This window comes from Anas acuta, chromosome 6 (genome assembly GCF_963932015.1).
Source record: "Anas acuta chromosome 6, bAnaAcu1.1, whole genome shotgun sequence".
Lineage (NCBI taxonomy): Eukaryota > Metazoa > Chordata > Aves > Anseriformes > Anatidae > Anas > Anas acuta.
Window position 1 is genome coordinate 28589293 of NC_088984.1, and position 15797 is coordinate 28605089.

At 43.0% G+C, this 15797-nt stretch overlaps 1 protein-coding gene across 1 annotated transcript in view; it reads left to right on the forward strand.

The window, feature by feature from the left end:
• NDUFA10 (NADH:ubiquinone oxidoreductase subunit A10) overlaps positions 1-15797 on the forward strand; it is a 38306-nt gene that overhangs the window by 17557 nt on the left and 4952 nt on the right. Inside the window, exon 9 of the mRNA XM_068686142.1 lies at positions 7605-7713. Coding sequence (XP_068542243.1) covers positions 7605-7713 — 109 coding nt within the window. The remainder of the gene's footprint in view (positions 1-7604; positions 7714-15797) is intronic.

The following is a 15797-nucleotide window of genomic DNA, read 5'->3' on the forward strand; positions in this document are numbered from 1 at the left end:
AATCCTATATTGAAGCTTTAATCCTGATTCACAAAATGAGGCGTTACAGTTTTGTCATTCATTCTTTATAATAACAAGGAGAATTTTTAACGGTTTAAGGGTATTCTGGGTGTTTTTTGTTTTTTTTTTAAGAATCCTTGTCTGTTTATTGGATGTGAAGAGATCAAACTCAGCGGAAAGTGCCTTGCTGGAATAAAAACAAACTTTTGATAAAAGTAATTCCTGCCAAGTACACCATGATTATTTGTATTCCAGTTCAGCTGTGGAGTGCTACTGGTGAGGTTGCATGTGTCCTGACTGCTGAAAAATTTGCCCTCCAAACTCTAAAGAATGTGAAATAAATCACTGACATGTATGTAGAGAAGTGAGATTGCAGCCCTACACTTCTATACATGTGTTACAGATAAAGCAGCAGGACTGCCACTCCTAAGTCACACTGATGAATAAAATGTTCTTTGGATAATCCCATATAAAAAGAAAATCTACACTTGCAAGAGTATTGATAGGCTTAACCTTGCACTGAAGTGGGACAAGCTTCCCGTTTTGCAGAACTTCTTCATTAGACTGCACGTACAGGTAGCGAGGCCAGAATAGTTACTGCATTTTTAAAACAAAGCTTCAGATCTATGTTCTTGTCATATTAATTTCAGGTTCTCTCATCGGTTAGTAGGAAGACAAGGAATTTTTTTTTAATGAATCACTTCCCAGCTGGGTGCCCCAGCGTGTCCCGGGGCCTGGGGCTGCTCCTCCCCGGGGGCAGCACTCTGCACCTCTCCTGGTTGGACTTCCCAATTTTAGTATTTATTGTGACAGAGGCGCTGGAATAATAAGTTAAGCCTTTTTTTAAACAAGCTTCCGTGGGAAAGAATCCCATGAACTTTCACTTTTCTGTTCTGTTACTTCAAATGCCTTCTAATATTAGCGGTAATGCTGTGCCTTTTGTATGGCCCTTCTCTCAAAGGGTGAAGGTAGGTTGTAGAAGAGCAATGTTGGGTGGCATCTAAGAGAAACAAGTCAGGATTTGGCAACTTTTTACCTAAGAAAAGTTTTCTATATATAGTAATTAAAGAAAAGCATCTGGTGGCTTGGATCCTGTGGAACTGTGAAAATAAGACTTCCTTTCAAAGAAGAAAATACAGTTGTTGCTGTTTTTCTTATAGCTTCACACCGGTACAGTTATTAAGAAAGGATTATTGTTAATTGCAGAGTGTAGGAGGGAGTTAAAGTAAAGCACACAATTAAAGAGTGCTGTATTAAGATATTGCGTGAAATTTGTACTTTGTAACTGTAGAAAGGAATAAATAGCATTGCCAAAGGACTTAATTTTTCATTCAACCCTGGATGATGGTGAGAGGGTTTCCTTTACAAGGCTTGTCATTGCAGATAATACGAAATTATTTCTTTTAAAGGTGGTGCGTGGCTATCTTACTAAAATCTCACAATGCAGCAAACGTAATTTAAATGTTCAAGTGCTTTGAGTTTTGCTGTTTCCACTTGCCTTCAGAATAGCATTGTCAAGATTGTGTTCATATGCAGAGATCTGATCAAAGTGCTCCGTGTTTGCTTTGTTCCTTCGGTGTTGGGGTATCAGGACATTGATCAAATGCGTGACAACAGGTCCCGTGCCAGTTTTGTGCCCACACCTTGTTCAGCTGAGCAGGAAATAGCAAGCACCTTCTAGCCTTACATTCAAAGCTACACTTCTGTTTTTTAATATTTTTTCATGCTAACTCTACAAGTGTGGGGTAGATGTGAGAGTTAAAGCTGATAGTTTCCTATTTTTTTCCCCAATATCAAACAGAAGAGAGCTTGTGGTACTCTGCCTTCACCAGACTTCCAGATGTCCTATGCCTATATGAATATTTCCCATTTCAAGGAGGCTTTTACTGCACTGTGTGTCCCTGGTGGGCTGCAGGTCCTGCATGCCAGCACATGCTGCCCTCTCGCGGGTGTTTCTGTTAGGCTGCAGCAGGGATTTGGCCACGGTTTGGGAAATCATGGATTGCGAAATCAGCAATCCAGCATTTTGCACAGCCTGCTTGTTCTGGCTCGGGCTGTTTCAGCCCTGGTGCTGGAGGGGCAGCTGCCGGCTTGTTCCCTGGCTCTGGGGATGCCTTCCACCTCTTCACCTTCAGCTCGCACCACGCCTCTGGGAAAGGAAGGGGAATGCTGGGCAGGTGAGGATAACTATTCTGTTGTATGTATATAGGGGCTAACACCTGGAAACCCCAGCAGCGCCTCTGACTGCTTTCATAATGCAAAAACTAAGCTAATCAAACCAGCGGGCCGCACCCATACAAAATCAGGTGCGTTACAACATCTTTTATCTCCTTGCCTCGCCCTCCGGTCTCTCTCCCTTGCCCTAATAGAAAGCAGTTTGATCGTGGGATCGAGGCATGTCTTGGTAAAAGGTTAGAAACATATTTGCCTGCGTGGAAGCTGGAGGGTTCTCCCAGAGGATGCTCTCCCCATCTCTCCTCCCTCCCCAGCCTTTGAGTCGAGCAGAAATAGTTCTGCTGGCTTTTTGCAATAGCTCGGTGCGTTCCCATGTTGCTGCCACGCTGTCTCAAGCAGGTTTTGAGCTGTGCCCTTCCCAGCAAAACTGCGTGACTGCGTGATGCATTGCGTAATAAGTCATGTTTTGGAACAAAGAGCTGTAGTTTGTGTAATGTCACCTGGGTTAATTTACCAGCAGGTGGGGGAAACATACTGCATTTGGCTTGTTTTGGTGTACGAGTCCTCAGTCAAATCTGTTGCATCGCCGCAGCTGCTTCAGACTTTGCTGTAGCAGAACGTGTATTTTTACAGGCATGTCTTCGGCTTTTTCAGCCTCCACTACTTCCATTAAAAAAAAAAATCAACATTTGTTGTACCCTAAAGAAAGGGGTTCTGTTTTCATCTGGAAACAACCTAGTCGTGAAACAGTTTGCCACTGTCATACGTTCAATTTTGTTCACAACTTACTATTAGTGTGCCACATACCCCGTATGGTAAATCATCCAATATTGTGTTTGGCAGTACATCAGGATGTATTTTGAGGTTGTTACTGATGGATCTTGTATGAGCAGTAATTGGTGATTTTTTTTTAAGTTGTGTTTCTTTAAATTCTTGTTGGTGAACCCGGGGCATAGCTCCTGTTCCCTTTCTTTTCATTTTGCTCTGATTAAATGAAATCTTGCAAAGCAGCAGCATGGGAGCAAACGAGGGAAAGCGACTCCTCAGCTCTATTTTGCCGTCTAATAAAGCACACTTAGCAAAGGAAAGACATGTCCATGGTTGAACGTGTCTGATTTCAAACAGCAGGACTAGAAGTGCTCGTAAGAGGTGTACTGGGCTTGTTCTTCAAACCCTTTGTCACGGAGATTCCAAAAATCTCACTAAGCATCTGTTGTAAAGCTTCTGGCACTACTGCAAAGTGCTTCCTTAGCACCTTTCTCCTTCCTTGCTTCCACCGAAACAGCTCTCTTTCGTCAGTTCCTCCTCGTGGCAGCTTTTTATAGGTTTGAAGAGTTGTTTTTGCACCTTCTCACCTCTTGCAGACCTGCTTTTCTTGGAAAGCTCGTCTTTACTTTCTTGGCAAGGGCGATGAGTGTCTGTTGCTCACCAGGGGAGTGGCCACGGTTCACCTTGGGCACGGCGTGCTTGAGCTGCCTAACCAAACAGTGGAGCTGGAGGCTGCCTGACCGAAGGTCTGGAGTGAATGGGTAAGGAGGAAATGAGGGGCAATGGGACACACATCATGGGGAGAACCAGCCTTTTGTTGTCCCGTGTGCCTGCTGAATGAGGAGGTGAGTGCAGTATGAGATGGACATGAAACCCTGATCACAGTCTCTCTCACCCAGCTTTGTGTGCCCATGGCATGAGTCAGGAGGGTTTCTCCTTTCCCCTGCTCTCACAAGTATGGGCAAAATCGTGAGTGCGGCTCAATCCCACGTGCCGTACCCTGCCCGCTGGAGGCAGGGAAGCCAACCGCAGCAGGAGGTGAGAAGCCCTGGCCGAGGTAATAAGGGCGTGAATAGCAAAGGAATGAATGCCACCCACTCCTTCGGGTTCTTCCCAACCAGTTATTGTGTTCCGGGCTGGAAGCTGATTTCAAGGTGTGCAAGAAGACCTTCTCTCTTTTCCAGTGGGATCCACCTGCTATTTCTCAAGTTACTTCCACATAAAAGCATAGAATTTAACTGGGGATGCTTTTGTGTTGCTGGCTCCAAGCCTTTTAGGCCGGTGAGAGCTTTTAGGTAGGAAGTGTGGTTTTCTAATCCTGTGTATTGTCCCTTCGGTTTTTGCATTGACGCCAACATCAGTTGTTGAGGAGTCACGGTTCAGGCTATTGAAGATAGGTTTTTTGTTTGGTTCATTGTGTTGTTTCTTTTCCTTTAGCAAATGTCTTCATGTGGTGGGCAGCCCTGGGACTTTGTTGTTTTATGCAGAGGAGGAAACAAAAAGCTAAGGTCATGGGAACAGAAATTCTAGGAAGTATGTCCAGCTGACGTAAGAGCTGCATTAACAGGACAGCTTGCAGCACTTTCTTGTCATCAGGTTTCTTCTGGTGCCCTGAAAAACGTGTGTATCCTTGTTGCAAGCTGCCTTTAAGGGAAATCAAACCTAGCACTCTGAAAAGAGGCAGGTGTGTCAGTCCCGATTGCTCAGTTCCTGCTCATGCACGTCGCCTTGGCCATAATGTGCAAAGTAGGTGTAGCGAGAGGCTTTTGGGGACGAGGAGGGAGCTACCCACTGCTGTAGCATAGCTGCAAGTGTGATTCCTATGTAGTTATCTGAAGAGCTGTAGCTAATAGGATACTGGACCATAGCAGTGGTGAGCTAGAGTCTAATGTTCCTATAGCATTAGGACTGTGCAGTGCCTTGCATGTTTTCAGTTACGTTTTTAATGCCACACAATCTCACGGGTGGTAAAACACGCTCTGGGTAGCTTTGTTACTGCATTTTGAGAGAGCTGCTTTGAGAAAATATGGTTAAGTGCCTGCCTACAATAAATCGTGGTACTTTTGTACTGGGGGAGAGAGGGGAAAAAAAAAACTCAGGAAACTTAATAGGTGCCTTTAAATGCTTCCTGCCAAGCAGTGAATTAGTTCTGGCAAGCAAATGTGGTTTTGTGGTTAAAGACATTGTTGTGGCAGGTGTCTTTGGGTGGTGCTTTTATTTAGTATTCCAAATTATTTCTTAAGGCAGAAAGCAGAGGTGAACCTGGAGAAGCTATCTTCGGCAGCATTAGGTTTGCATTTTGTTGTTGTAGTTGTTGAGCATTTTTTTTGGAGGCAGTGGGTATAAGAGAAGCAGGTTTTCCGTCATGGCACTAACTAAAATAAATTGTGCCTGGGAATTGTCCTCTAAAATTGCCATTCGGCTGAGATTCCTGAAGGAGTGGATTAGCTGCAGACTGGTTGACTGCTGGACTTGCTTTGTGTATGTCAAATTATATTTTACTTATGCCCAGACAGATTTTTATCTGCATTCTCCTACAGACTTGTTGGGTCCAGAATATCTTCTGCTACTTGGCGGAGAGCTGACTCTCCTGCTTCTGTGGGACACTGGTGTGGGAGGAAGGGACAGAGGTGTTTATTTACTGAGAAATCAGTGGATATCCCACTGGCTGTGCTGCTAAGCCTGAGTTCAGCAAGGTATTTAAACATTCAGCAAGGTGTTTAAACAAGTAATCCTCTTCAAATCAAAGATCTTAGCTCACTGTCCTGCCTGCTGCTCGTCTCTGCTCTCTGCACGATGAGACGGGGATGAAAGCTTGTGCTCAGTTGGAGGATGGACTGCACCTAAGGAATGACTGATACTGAAGGGCTGCTTTCCACCAGGCTCTGTTAGTTTTACCTGGTTTAATTAGCCGTGGGTATGAGATGGAGCAGGTGCAGAGATGCTTTTCACAGAGTATGCCGGGATTCAGAAATAAACCCAGCTACATCACTGTTTTGGGCAAGTTTTTCCATCTCAGCCCAGTTATTCAAGCCCTCCTGGAGTGGGAGGGTTGGGAGAGTGGTCTGCAGGAGGGCTGGTGCTCACATGGCATGGAAACAGCTCCTGCTGCCTTTGTGAGGAGGCAAAGGAGGGCTTGTTTTCCTGGCTGTCAGCACGTGCACGCTGTGGGGTTTGTCAGCTTTGGTTTTCTTGTTCAGCTGAGGGTTCCTGCTGTTTGTTTGTGACAGGAAGCTTCGTGGGTGCAATCCCTTTGTGCAGGGCAGATTTGGGACAACTTACATTGCAAGATGAGCCTCATTGCATCTGCCATTTGACTGTTTGTCTCACAGAACAGAGCCACAGATCTCAAGAACACTTACGGATGCTGTGTGTCATTCCATGATCTTCTAAGTAAACTTGTAGTGCTTCTGCCTTTCCTTTTTTCCTTTTTTTTTTTTCTTTTTCCCAGATGGTTAGAAAATACTTGGGTTAATATTTGTGAAGGCAAATGCTGTAATAGTTTGTAGGAAACATCTTTGGTGTTTATCCTTGCCTTGTAAATAGGTGTTTATCCTTGCCTTCGCTCCCCCCACCTTTTACTGTATTTCCTTACTGATTTGTCTGCAGTAGGGTAGTTTTGCAGCGTGTTTGTCAGCATATGTGAGCAGACTGCTTCACTAAGTGAAACTGCCACGCTGCGAGGGAAGGCCCCAAACTTTGTTATTTAGGGGGAGAAAAAAGAAAAGATTGCTTAAAGGTAATTAAGTTTGCTTATATTTGGTGTATGTCTGTGTAAATATTCGCAAAGAAATAAGATTCATTGAAAACTAACAACACAATTATTTGCATAGCTCCCAGGTGTCAAACACAGAACCCAGTCATTGTCCACTGCAAAGGATAGCTGATGTATTTTTCCCCAAATACGTGTAGGTGGCACTGTTGCTCTGCAAATTAGCATCAGGATGCAGAAGATGACTTTCTAGTAGTTTCTCAGGCATTTTAAATTTGGGGTATTTGGAAGTGCTGGCTCCATGCAGTGTGGATTTTTTTGTGGATCCTGATTTTTTGCACCCCTCATCACTAAGCTCTCATTAAAGCTGCTGCAGCAAGCTTCCTCTGATTGCTCCCAGGCAGGGTGCTGGAGATGCTGCTTGCTTCCAAACCATTTGATTGCCTCAGTGTCATTTAGAATGGGAATTTGGGGAAGAAGAGCACTACTTTATTTTAATCCTTGCACGGGTTCATTTGTGAAAACAAATTGGACAGGAGTTTAATTAAATGAAGTTACTCTAGTAAAATAGTGTGGAAATCAATAAAACCAGTGTTTTAACCTTGTTTATGTAGGAAAGCAAAAAACTAGAGGTGCCTCGGAGAATTCTTCCAGGAATAACAGAGCATCTCCGGGGAGGTAGAACCTGGGGAAGGGGTTGGAGAAGGAAGGAGATGTTTGCGTCCTGCTTGCTCCTGCTGCAACAAGAAACACAATAGCTGTGTGAGGGAAAGGGCTGTGTATGTATGCATCATAACCAGAAAAGAGCTGAAACCCGTGAAAGAACTACTTGGCAGGGAAGTTGTTTAATACTTGGTCAAACTCAGGATTGATGTTGCTGCCTTTTGGGCACGATGTGGACTATCTAATCCATTTTCTTCTTTTCTTTTCCTTCTTTCTTTCCCTTCAGTGTTCAGGACAAAAGTGGAGTGCTGGATTCTGTAGCTGTCCCTCACTTCGTTCCAGAAATCACAATTGGAGGCAATGAATATGATAAAATCTACTACGAGTTTCGGTCGGTAAGTAATTCTGGAAGGGGAGCACTTGCAGAATAGCCAGACAACTGTCCCTGCAAAAGTGTTACAGCATTCACAACTGTCCCGTGCACAGCCTGAGTGTTGATCTCATGCACACAGATACGTATTTCTAAGAGTAAGTTCTGGATTTTGCCTAGATCCCCACCTTTTATTTTTTTTTTTGAAGTCTAGCTTCCAAATAAGAGGAATAATGAAGCAAATGGTTTGTTTCGTAAGCTGATTTTCTTTTTTGATCTTTAGATGTGGACTAAAGGATAAGTGGTTTTCATTTGTTTTTGTTTCTCCTGCCCTGATTAGTCTCTGACCTCTAAAATCTAAAATAATCCTTTGAGTCAAACAAGAAAATTGGAAACCCATGGCGACTTCTATAAAGAAGACTGCTTATAAAACGCTTGGGGAGGGGGTGTTTTTCTGAAGTAGGCTGAGGAGGTATGAACATTACATTGGTTCTCAAAACTGTTGTTGCTTTAAATAGCGTGTTTCTGTAAGCCGGCACACATCCAAAGCCTGTTGTGGCCCAGCACTCTCTTACACCTCATGCAGGCTCCCACACAATGATTTAATTAGCTGCTTGCCTTTCTGGTTCTGGAGACAATGGCTTCCAATTGACTTAGCACTTTGCCCTATTGGTTATTGTTGTTTAGCTGGCATGGGGTCCTGCCTCGCTAGGCAGTATTCTCCTGAGGCCCAGGTATTGTAAATCCTCGTTAGAGAAATTGTAGAATTGATGGCAATTACCACTGCTTGGACAAGCTGAAGTTGCAGGTGATGGTATGTTTCCAAGTTGTGTTGAAATCTTCTCTGCCACTGTGTTTTGCTGTTGTTTTCCAAGAAATCACTGAGGACAAAGGAAGGAATATCTGTGTGAACCATTACAAGCCATGATTTGCATGGTCAGAATACTGTCATTTTTCTTGTCCTGTAGTATAGGGTCTCTTACTAGAGATGTAAGATAAATGTAAAGTTAAAATGTAAGATATGGTCTTGTGGACTCATTTAGAAACTTGAAGTATTTTCTTCGTAATGTTCACAGGGACTTTTGAACCGACTATTCAACATAATTTGTTCTTCCTCAGCTAAGTGTGCAGTGGAGAGGCTCTTAAGTTCATGCTGTTCTGCCTCATTTGAGATGTATTCGTTCCATCTTGTAAAAGGGACTAAAGCTAAGGGTTAAAGCAGCAGAAAGCTTCTCAATGCTCCTTGGGATTGTGTAATGTGTTTGAAAAACACCTTCCTGGTTCATCTGAGACAGTTATCAGAATTTTGTGCTTTTTGGTATTGCATTTTAAATGCAAAACTTCAGGCTTAGACTACGAATTTTTGGAGTCCTTCACTCCAAGAGACGTCTATGCGTGTGCAGCACACATTTCAGAATGATCTGCTGCATGACTTGTTGCCAGCATGCAACATCCATCTGTACTGACAGTGTCTTTCTTCCCGAAGATGATAGGCTTTTTTTTGGCTGAAATGTCACTTAGCAGTGGAGCTGGGAATTATTGAGGCTGTCTGACACACAGCTAGGTGTGACCTTGGAGCTGTGTGCTGGGGAGCAGGGGTACTACTTCTGAAAGCCTTTTTTTCTTTTTTTTTTTTCCTCCAACTGTACAACAGCACGCCCCTCTCTGTGTTGGCAAGAAACTGGGAATGTCCTGCCTCCTCAGAAAGCTGGCTTCCAGGAAAAAAATATGTGATTTTCCCTACAGACATAGTGAAAAGATGCTTAGGAGAAGGTATATGAATACCTGGGAAGGAAAGCTTGGATCTTGGATTGCTCTGCTCCATGCCAGTTAGTTGACAGCAGGAGCTGAGCATTTTCAGTGCAAAAAAAAAAAAAAAAAAATTGCCAAAATGAAATCTCCCATCTGCAGGCTTGCTTTTAGGCCCTGATTCAGGAAAGTACTATGGGAAGTGATAATGTCATTTGGAATAAGGAGGAATCATGCACGATCCACAAAGCATTCTGTTCAAGTCAGACAATACTATCCATGTTTTTTTCTGGATTCTTAACCACTTGCAGTCCCTCAGGCATGGGGCTTTTAGGGATGGTGCACAATGGAAAAGATGTTGAGTTTTCCTACTTTGCCTGAGCTACTAGAAAGGCAAGCACAAAGCCAACCCCACCTGCTGGTTTATGTTCTAAGAATCGAATCCTTTGTGTCGAGACTTCTGAAGATCTGCATTTTTCCTCCAACTTTGTTTAGCAAATGAAGGTGTGGATTTCTTTGAAAGGCAGGGCTTGCATTCAGAGGTACTGTAGGATGACAACAACCAGTGCACACAGAAAAGGAGGTGAACTTGTAGACCCACAAGTCTTGGCTGTGAGTTTGCCTCCTCTGAGAGGGGATCTCAGGCCCTAACCCCTTGCCTTGCCCATGTCTATGTGCAGATGGTTGCGGCTCTGCTACCACGCTTAGATGTGAAGAGGGATAAAAATTTTAGGCTCACGTGACTTGCAAGTAAAGGCTTAATTATGGTGTAATTACAGAACTTTAACTTTTCCTTGTGGGAAATGCGTGCTTTTAAAGTTAGCGTAATGATGTTTACCACATAAACACAATGATTTGTGTAGGGGATTTTTTTTTCCTCGGCAGTCCTATAACTAGTTATACATCCCTGATCATACAAATAGGCAACTAACTGCTGTGCTTTTCAGCCTTGCATGCACACAATTCATGCTGCCTAATAATGGTGGTTTTCAGGGATTTGCAAATTCCAGGCAGAAGCTGGGTTTTGTTCAAGATATTAATTAGTCACAAGCAACTGAGGAGGAGGAGGAAACGCTTTTCAGGGAGCAAGATTTTAGTACATTTGCCTTTGCTGGAAATCATGAGGTAGCTGCATACAGCTCTGAATACTATAAACTTTCTTTTTATGTATATCCTCTCCATTTCTTCTGTAAATGTTCTTTCCACGTGTGAGGAGGTGGCTTTCTGCCTCTTTCTTAGCATAAAGTCATCTGGCAGGGTTCAGCCGTTCTGTTCAGGCATTCATAAACTTCTAAAGATGCTTTTCTGGCAAGGGAAAAGTAACCTTTTAGTCAGGTTCTGTAGATCAGAGATAAGCGTGTTCATTCTTAAGTGAAGCAACATTATTTTAGGAACTGTCAGACTAGTAAAGACTTGACTACTCTTCTTTTTTTTTTCCTTTAACAACTGCTGTATCTCTGTGCTTTCTTCCAACCATGCACAATCCCCACAGATAATGCTCCAGACTCCATGTGCGCCCTGTGAAGCTGGAGCACTTAGGCAGATGTGTTTGCAGAGAAGATGAAAACAAATGGTTCTGTTTAATGGAATCAGTGTACTTAAATAATGTACTTATGTACTTCACACTCCCGAATGATGTTGGCAAGTCCTGCCTAAGTCTCCTAGGGATGGTGAAAAAAGAATTCTTTTACGTGCATGTTCTTTTCTGTCTACATAAAAGTGCAGCTGTCTAAGATTCGTATTCAAGACATCTTTACCTACATCTTTACCTCCGAAAACAAAGCTGCAGGACTGCAAAATAATCTGTACCACCTTTCCATTCGTTGCAGGTTGTACAGAAATAATCAGAATTTCTTTTGCACAAACCTTGTGTTTAAAAAGACAAATAAATAAGCAGATTGCTGCTCATCGTGAGGTGTGCTAGAGTTTGGAGCCGAGGGTTTGTTGGTGCTCACTTGGCCATTAGAGTGGAGAATTCTTTTGCCATGAACAGGAAGGCTCAGTATTTAATACTTAGTCTCCTTTCTCGTGTCATCAGTTCTAACAAAAAGGATGTGTATTAGCCCACTTGCTCCAACCCTGGTTCCTGTAGCCTGTTTCCTCTGTCCAGCAGCTTGCCCAAATATCTTTAAGCAGAAGTATAAGAAATCCTGGAGGAATAAAGGGCTATTTTCAATAGTAGGCTCTAAAACATGGCTTGCATCTTACAGTCTAGGATTTCTGATGGTATTTTTTTCATCCTTTCTTCAGGGGGTAAGAATGTGCAGTGGGAGTATCCCATCCTCTTTCTAGCTTGCTGGGATTCTTTAAGTATATGTGTGGGTGTGTATATTAAAGAAAATGAACAAATGCTTGGGCACAGAGATTTTCTTCCCACAAGACAGGCCTATGCACCTAGAAGTTCCTTTTGTAATAAAGCAAATCTCATATCAAAATGTTTTTTATCTTTTGTTAGCCCAACTGATAGAATTGGAAGAAAGTCAGGGATGTGTACCTTACCCTTGAAGCAGACAGTTTGTGAAGAATTCTTTGAAGTATTCATTCTACACTCTTGAACTACCTTCAAAGACACTTTCTATCACAATATGAGTTCCAGCTCCAGTGAGTGCATGTGCCTGTGTGTACGGCTTTCTTAGATCGGTTTTAGTTGTCATCTTTCCATCTGAAGTCTCCTTTTGCTCTCGTACTGAATCGGTAAACCCCCTGCTTCTCGTTCTTTACCTACATACCACTTTTCCCCCACCATGCACTGGATGTTTGCTGATCCTGGACGCTGGCTGTCAATCCCTTCAACTTCCATCCCGTGATTCCTTTCCTTGATCATTCTTGGCCTCCTCCATACCAAATTTTGCAGTGTCCCTTTCAGTGGTGAGATAGACTTTGCACTCATGCCGTGCTCACCACGTGAGGAGAGCAGAGACAGCAGTATTGATTCTTCCTCATCTATCCCATCCCTTACACATCTGACATTATTTGTCGTGTCAGCTCCATATTAAGCAAAGATGAAATGGATGGCTTGATTTTTTTTCTGTTTAACATTTAACTCCTCAAGAAAGCAAATAAACACGTCACTGAAAGGTAGGAGAAGACTCTCATTTATTTTTGCATCCCTCTCCCTTGGTGGGATCTCCCTTTTGGAATAGGGAGATGCCTACTCTGAGGCAAAGAAAGCTCGAGCAAGTCAAAGACCTCGCTACTGCTGTCAGATGCAGTCTGGTTCCCTTGGGGGAGCCAGATGCGGGTTTGATGTGGCCCAAATTGCACGTGGGGCACAGGCTTGGTACATCTTGCCAGCTGTGGTCCCTGGTAAATGAGGGGCTAGCAGTCCCTTCAGCTTTTCTCTCCTTTGTAAGAACGCAGAGCACTGCTGGCTTGCACACCCAACAGCCTCTCTAAAATACTCTGAACTACAAAAGAAATGCTTTAGCTTCCAGCATGTCAGTGTGGATGAACAACAGGGAGCGTTTGTGTCAAAAATAATGCGCTGAGCTTTCACGTGGTGGTAACCGGGTAGTAAACATCATAGCCTTTGGCCTCAGACTTTAGACCAAATTGTTGCAGCAGTGACACTTTGCACATACACACGCACATGTATATAATGTCCTCTGTGTGGATAAACAGCACTTGGTCAAAGGGTGTTTTTTTTTTTTTCCAGAAGCCTGTAGCTTTTCATGGTTCGGTTAGGTTACAAGAATTGTCTTCCATGGTGCCTTTGCAGAATTAAGGAGGTTAGGATATATATTTCTTCCCTCTCCGTGTTTGCAGTTATATCAAAGATGGCCACTATGGTAACAAAGTCTTCTGGTTTCTCTCTCCTGTCATTTTTTTTCTTGTCTTGCCGAAGTTTTGTTTTTTTTTTAGGATCAAGGACTCCCGTTCCATTTCTTATTTTTATGGAGATGTTTGACAGCTCTAATGCCCAGCCCTGTCTGCTCTTGGATCCAGGAAGGAATGAAAACAGACACACAATAAATTAGGAAAGGCTCAATTTGTTTTTTTGCTGCTTTATCTCTGCAAAAATATTTTTAGCTATTTCTAAAATAACAGTAAGATGTTGCCTAGCTGGGTATCTGTAAAACTGGAAAAACCTGAGGAATAACTAAAAATGAGGAATTACAGCGTTGTTTCTGAAGGTTGCCTGGGATGGGGTAGGAATAGGCTCACAATCTGCTTTTCTTCCCTTCTCCCCACTCCTCCTCTGCTCTCACCAATCTTGTGTGTGCAGGGGGAGCGGGAGAGGTTTGAACAGCCTCTCCCTGCGTCAGAAAAGCGTAGCTCCTCTGTCCTGCTTCCCTTCAAAGATAGCACGGGCAACTGGCAGGGAAATCCATCCCGAATGTGGAGGGGAGGAGGATGCGAGAGACCTTGGGAGTACGTCAGATCTGTCCTGTCGGCTGTGTCTGCGTTGTTTTGGATGACAAACCGCGCTGTCCCGGGCGCTGGGTGCCTATGTAAATCAAACAGACAGTAAAATCCTACTGGCATTAAAAGAATCCATTTCAAACTGACAGTCTGCCATTGAGCCCTATGAAAGAAAACACTGTTCTGTGGGAGCACATCCTCCTCCTCTAAAACCCTTCTGGGTCCCACACCGCGATAGGAAAGTGATCTACAAGGTAGACCTCTACTTCAGATGAAAAAGAAAAGGCTTCGCTGGTGATTAAGCAGAAGGGAGAAAGAAGTTGCAGCTGAGCTGCTTCCACTCTTCTGCATCTCCTAGGAAACTTCTTTTAAAAAACAAAAACCCTTCAGAGGACAGTTTCATCTCCGTACCTTATATTGAAGATTGTGCCTCTAGATCAGGAAACAGTTTTGGCAAAGCTGTAAGGGTACTTTACTCTCGTTCCTATCCCTGCATTGCTCCTCAGGGTAACATCTCCAGGAGGTCTTAAACCATGGAATAGCGTGAATTTGAGATGTTGAACTGTGCAGGTGTGCTGGCATATTGGTTGGGACAGCATTGTGTGCGAACGTCCTTTTTTCCTGGTAGCATTTCTATGCTGAGAAGCACTTCAGAGCTTTTTAATGTAGAACCGGCATTTCTAAGAGCTGCTGTTACGTTGGGCAACGAAGGATGGTTTGGGTTGGAAGGGGACCTTAAGGATCATCTAACTCCAGCTAGAGTGCCACAGGGAGTGCTGTTGGAAGAAGTCTTTGCATTTTATCTGTCCAGTAAGAAGGGTGAATCTGCAGTTAACATAACACTCTCTGACTTGGATATAGGCACTTGGCTTTTTCCTGTGGTCGGTCTGCAGTCTGTAGTGGATATTCGGTGTTTCTAACGTTCTTCCCAAAGAAAAAGCAAAGTAGACTTTATTCTGCCAGGGTGGAGAATAGTTGCTATAGCAAGTTGACACTGTGGAAAAAAGCTGCAACAAAATATTTAGCCATACCATGTTGCTTATTTATTCTTGGCTGTCTTGCAAAAGCAAAGCTGGAGATATGCATTAGATTGTTTATGGTGTTTGTAGTTGTTCAAATTACAAATCACAGATTCCTTTCTACAGATCAGATTCCTGCTGATACTCAGCGATGTGGCTTAAAATAAAAATACTTCAGCTTTAAAGAAATAAGCTGTGTTCTCCTTACGGACATTTCTTTTCCAAAAGATTTCTACTTCTCAACCAGACTACTCTGGTTGTGTTGTTTTGTTTTGTTTTTTTTTTGATTTTTTTTTGTGTGTGTGGAATGAAGGAATGATAGGACAACACTTATTGAACAATTTCAGTAAAAAGTAGTTGTTTTAGCCTCAGTTCGGTAAAGTAAACTGAACCTCAGTTCAGTAAAGCTTTTGAGTGCTGTGTTACTTGAGCTATAGTGAATGCTAATAGTTAATTCATAATTAGGAATTTTGTCCAAGAAAAGAATGTCAGGAGTTAAGCTGTAAATAATCACTTATCTCTGCCAGTCCTCTGGAATTCAAACTACACCTTTAATGTGTGTTCAGGGGCTTATTACCCTCACCCCTTTTTTTGTCTTTTGCTCTGGGACAGGGAAACAAAACATTTCCAAAGTGCATCACTGTATATGAATTCGTAGGTTCTTAAATTCTCTTAACTTTAGCTGTGTGACAGTCCCTGGCAATAACCTTCTGGAAGTCAGGATTCCTACTGGAAAAAGCAGGAGTCTTCACCAACAGCGATGATGGCAGGTGCTATTATTGTGCTTATTATAAACAGTCGCTAAATGAAAAGGCTTGGATATTGATGAATGAGTGTACGCTTCGCAGCTTAATGACTCTGTTTTTAAGTGCTGTTTGATCAGTGCTGCTCAAAACATGCTATTTATAGATCTATTTTAGCTGCGAAGCCCAGCCATTAGTAGAAAGCAGCATGAAGAACAGAAGGAAAAAGAATGGTA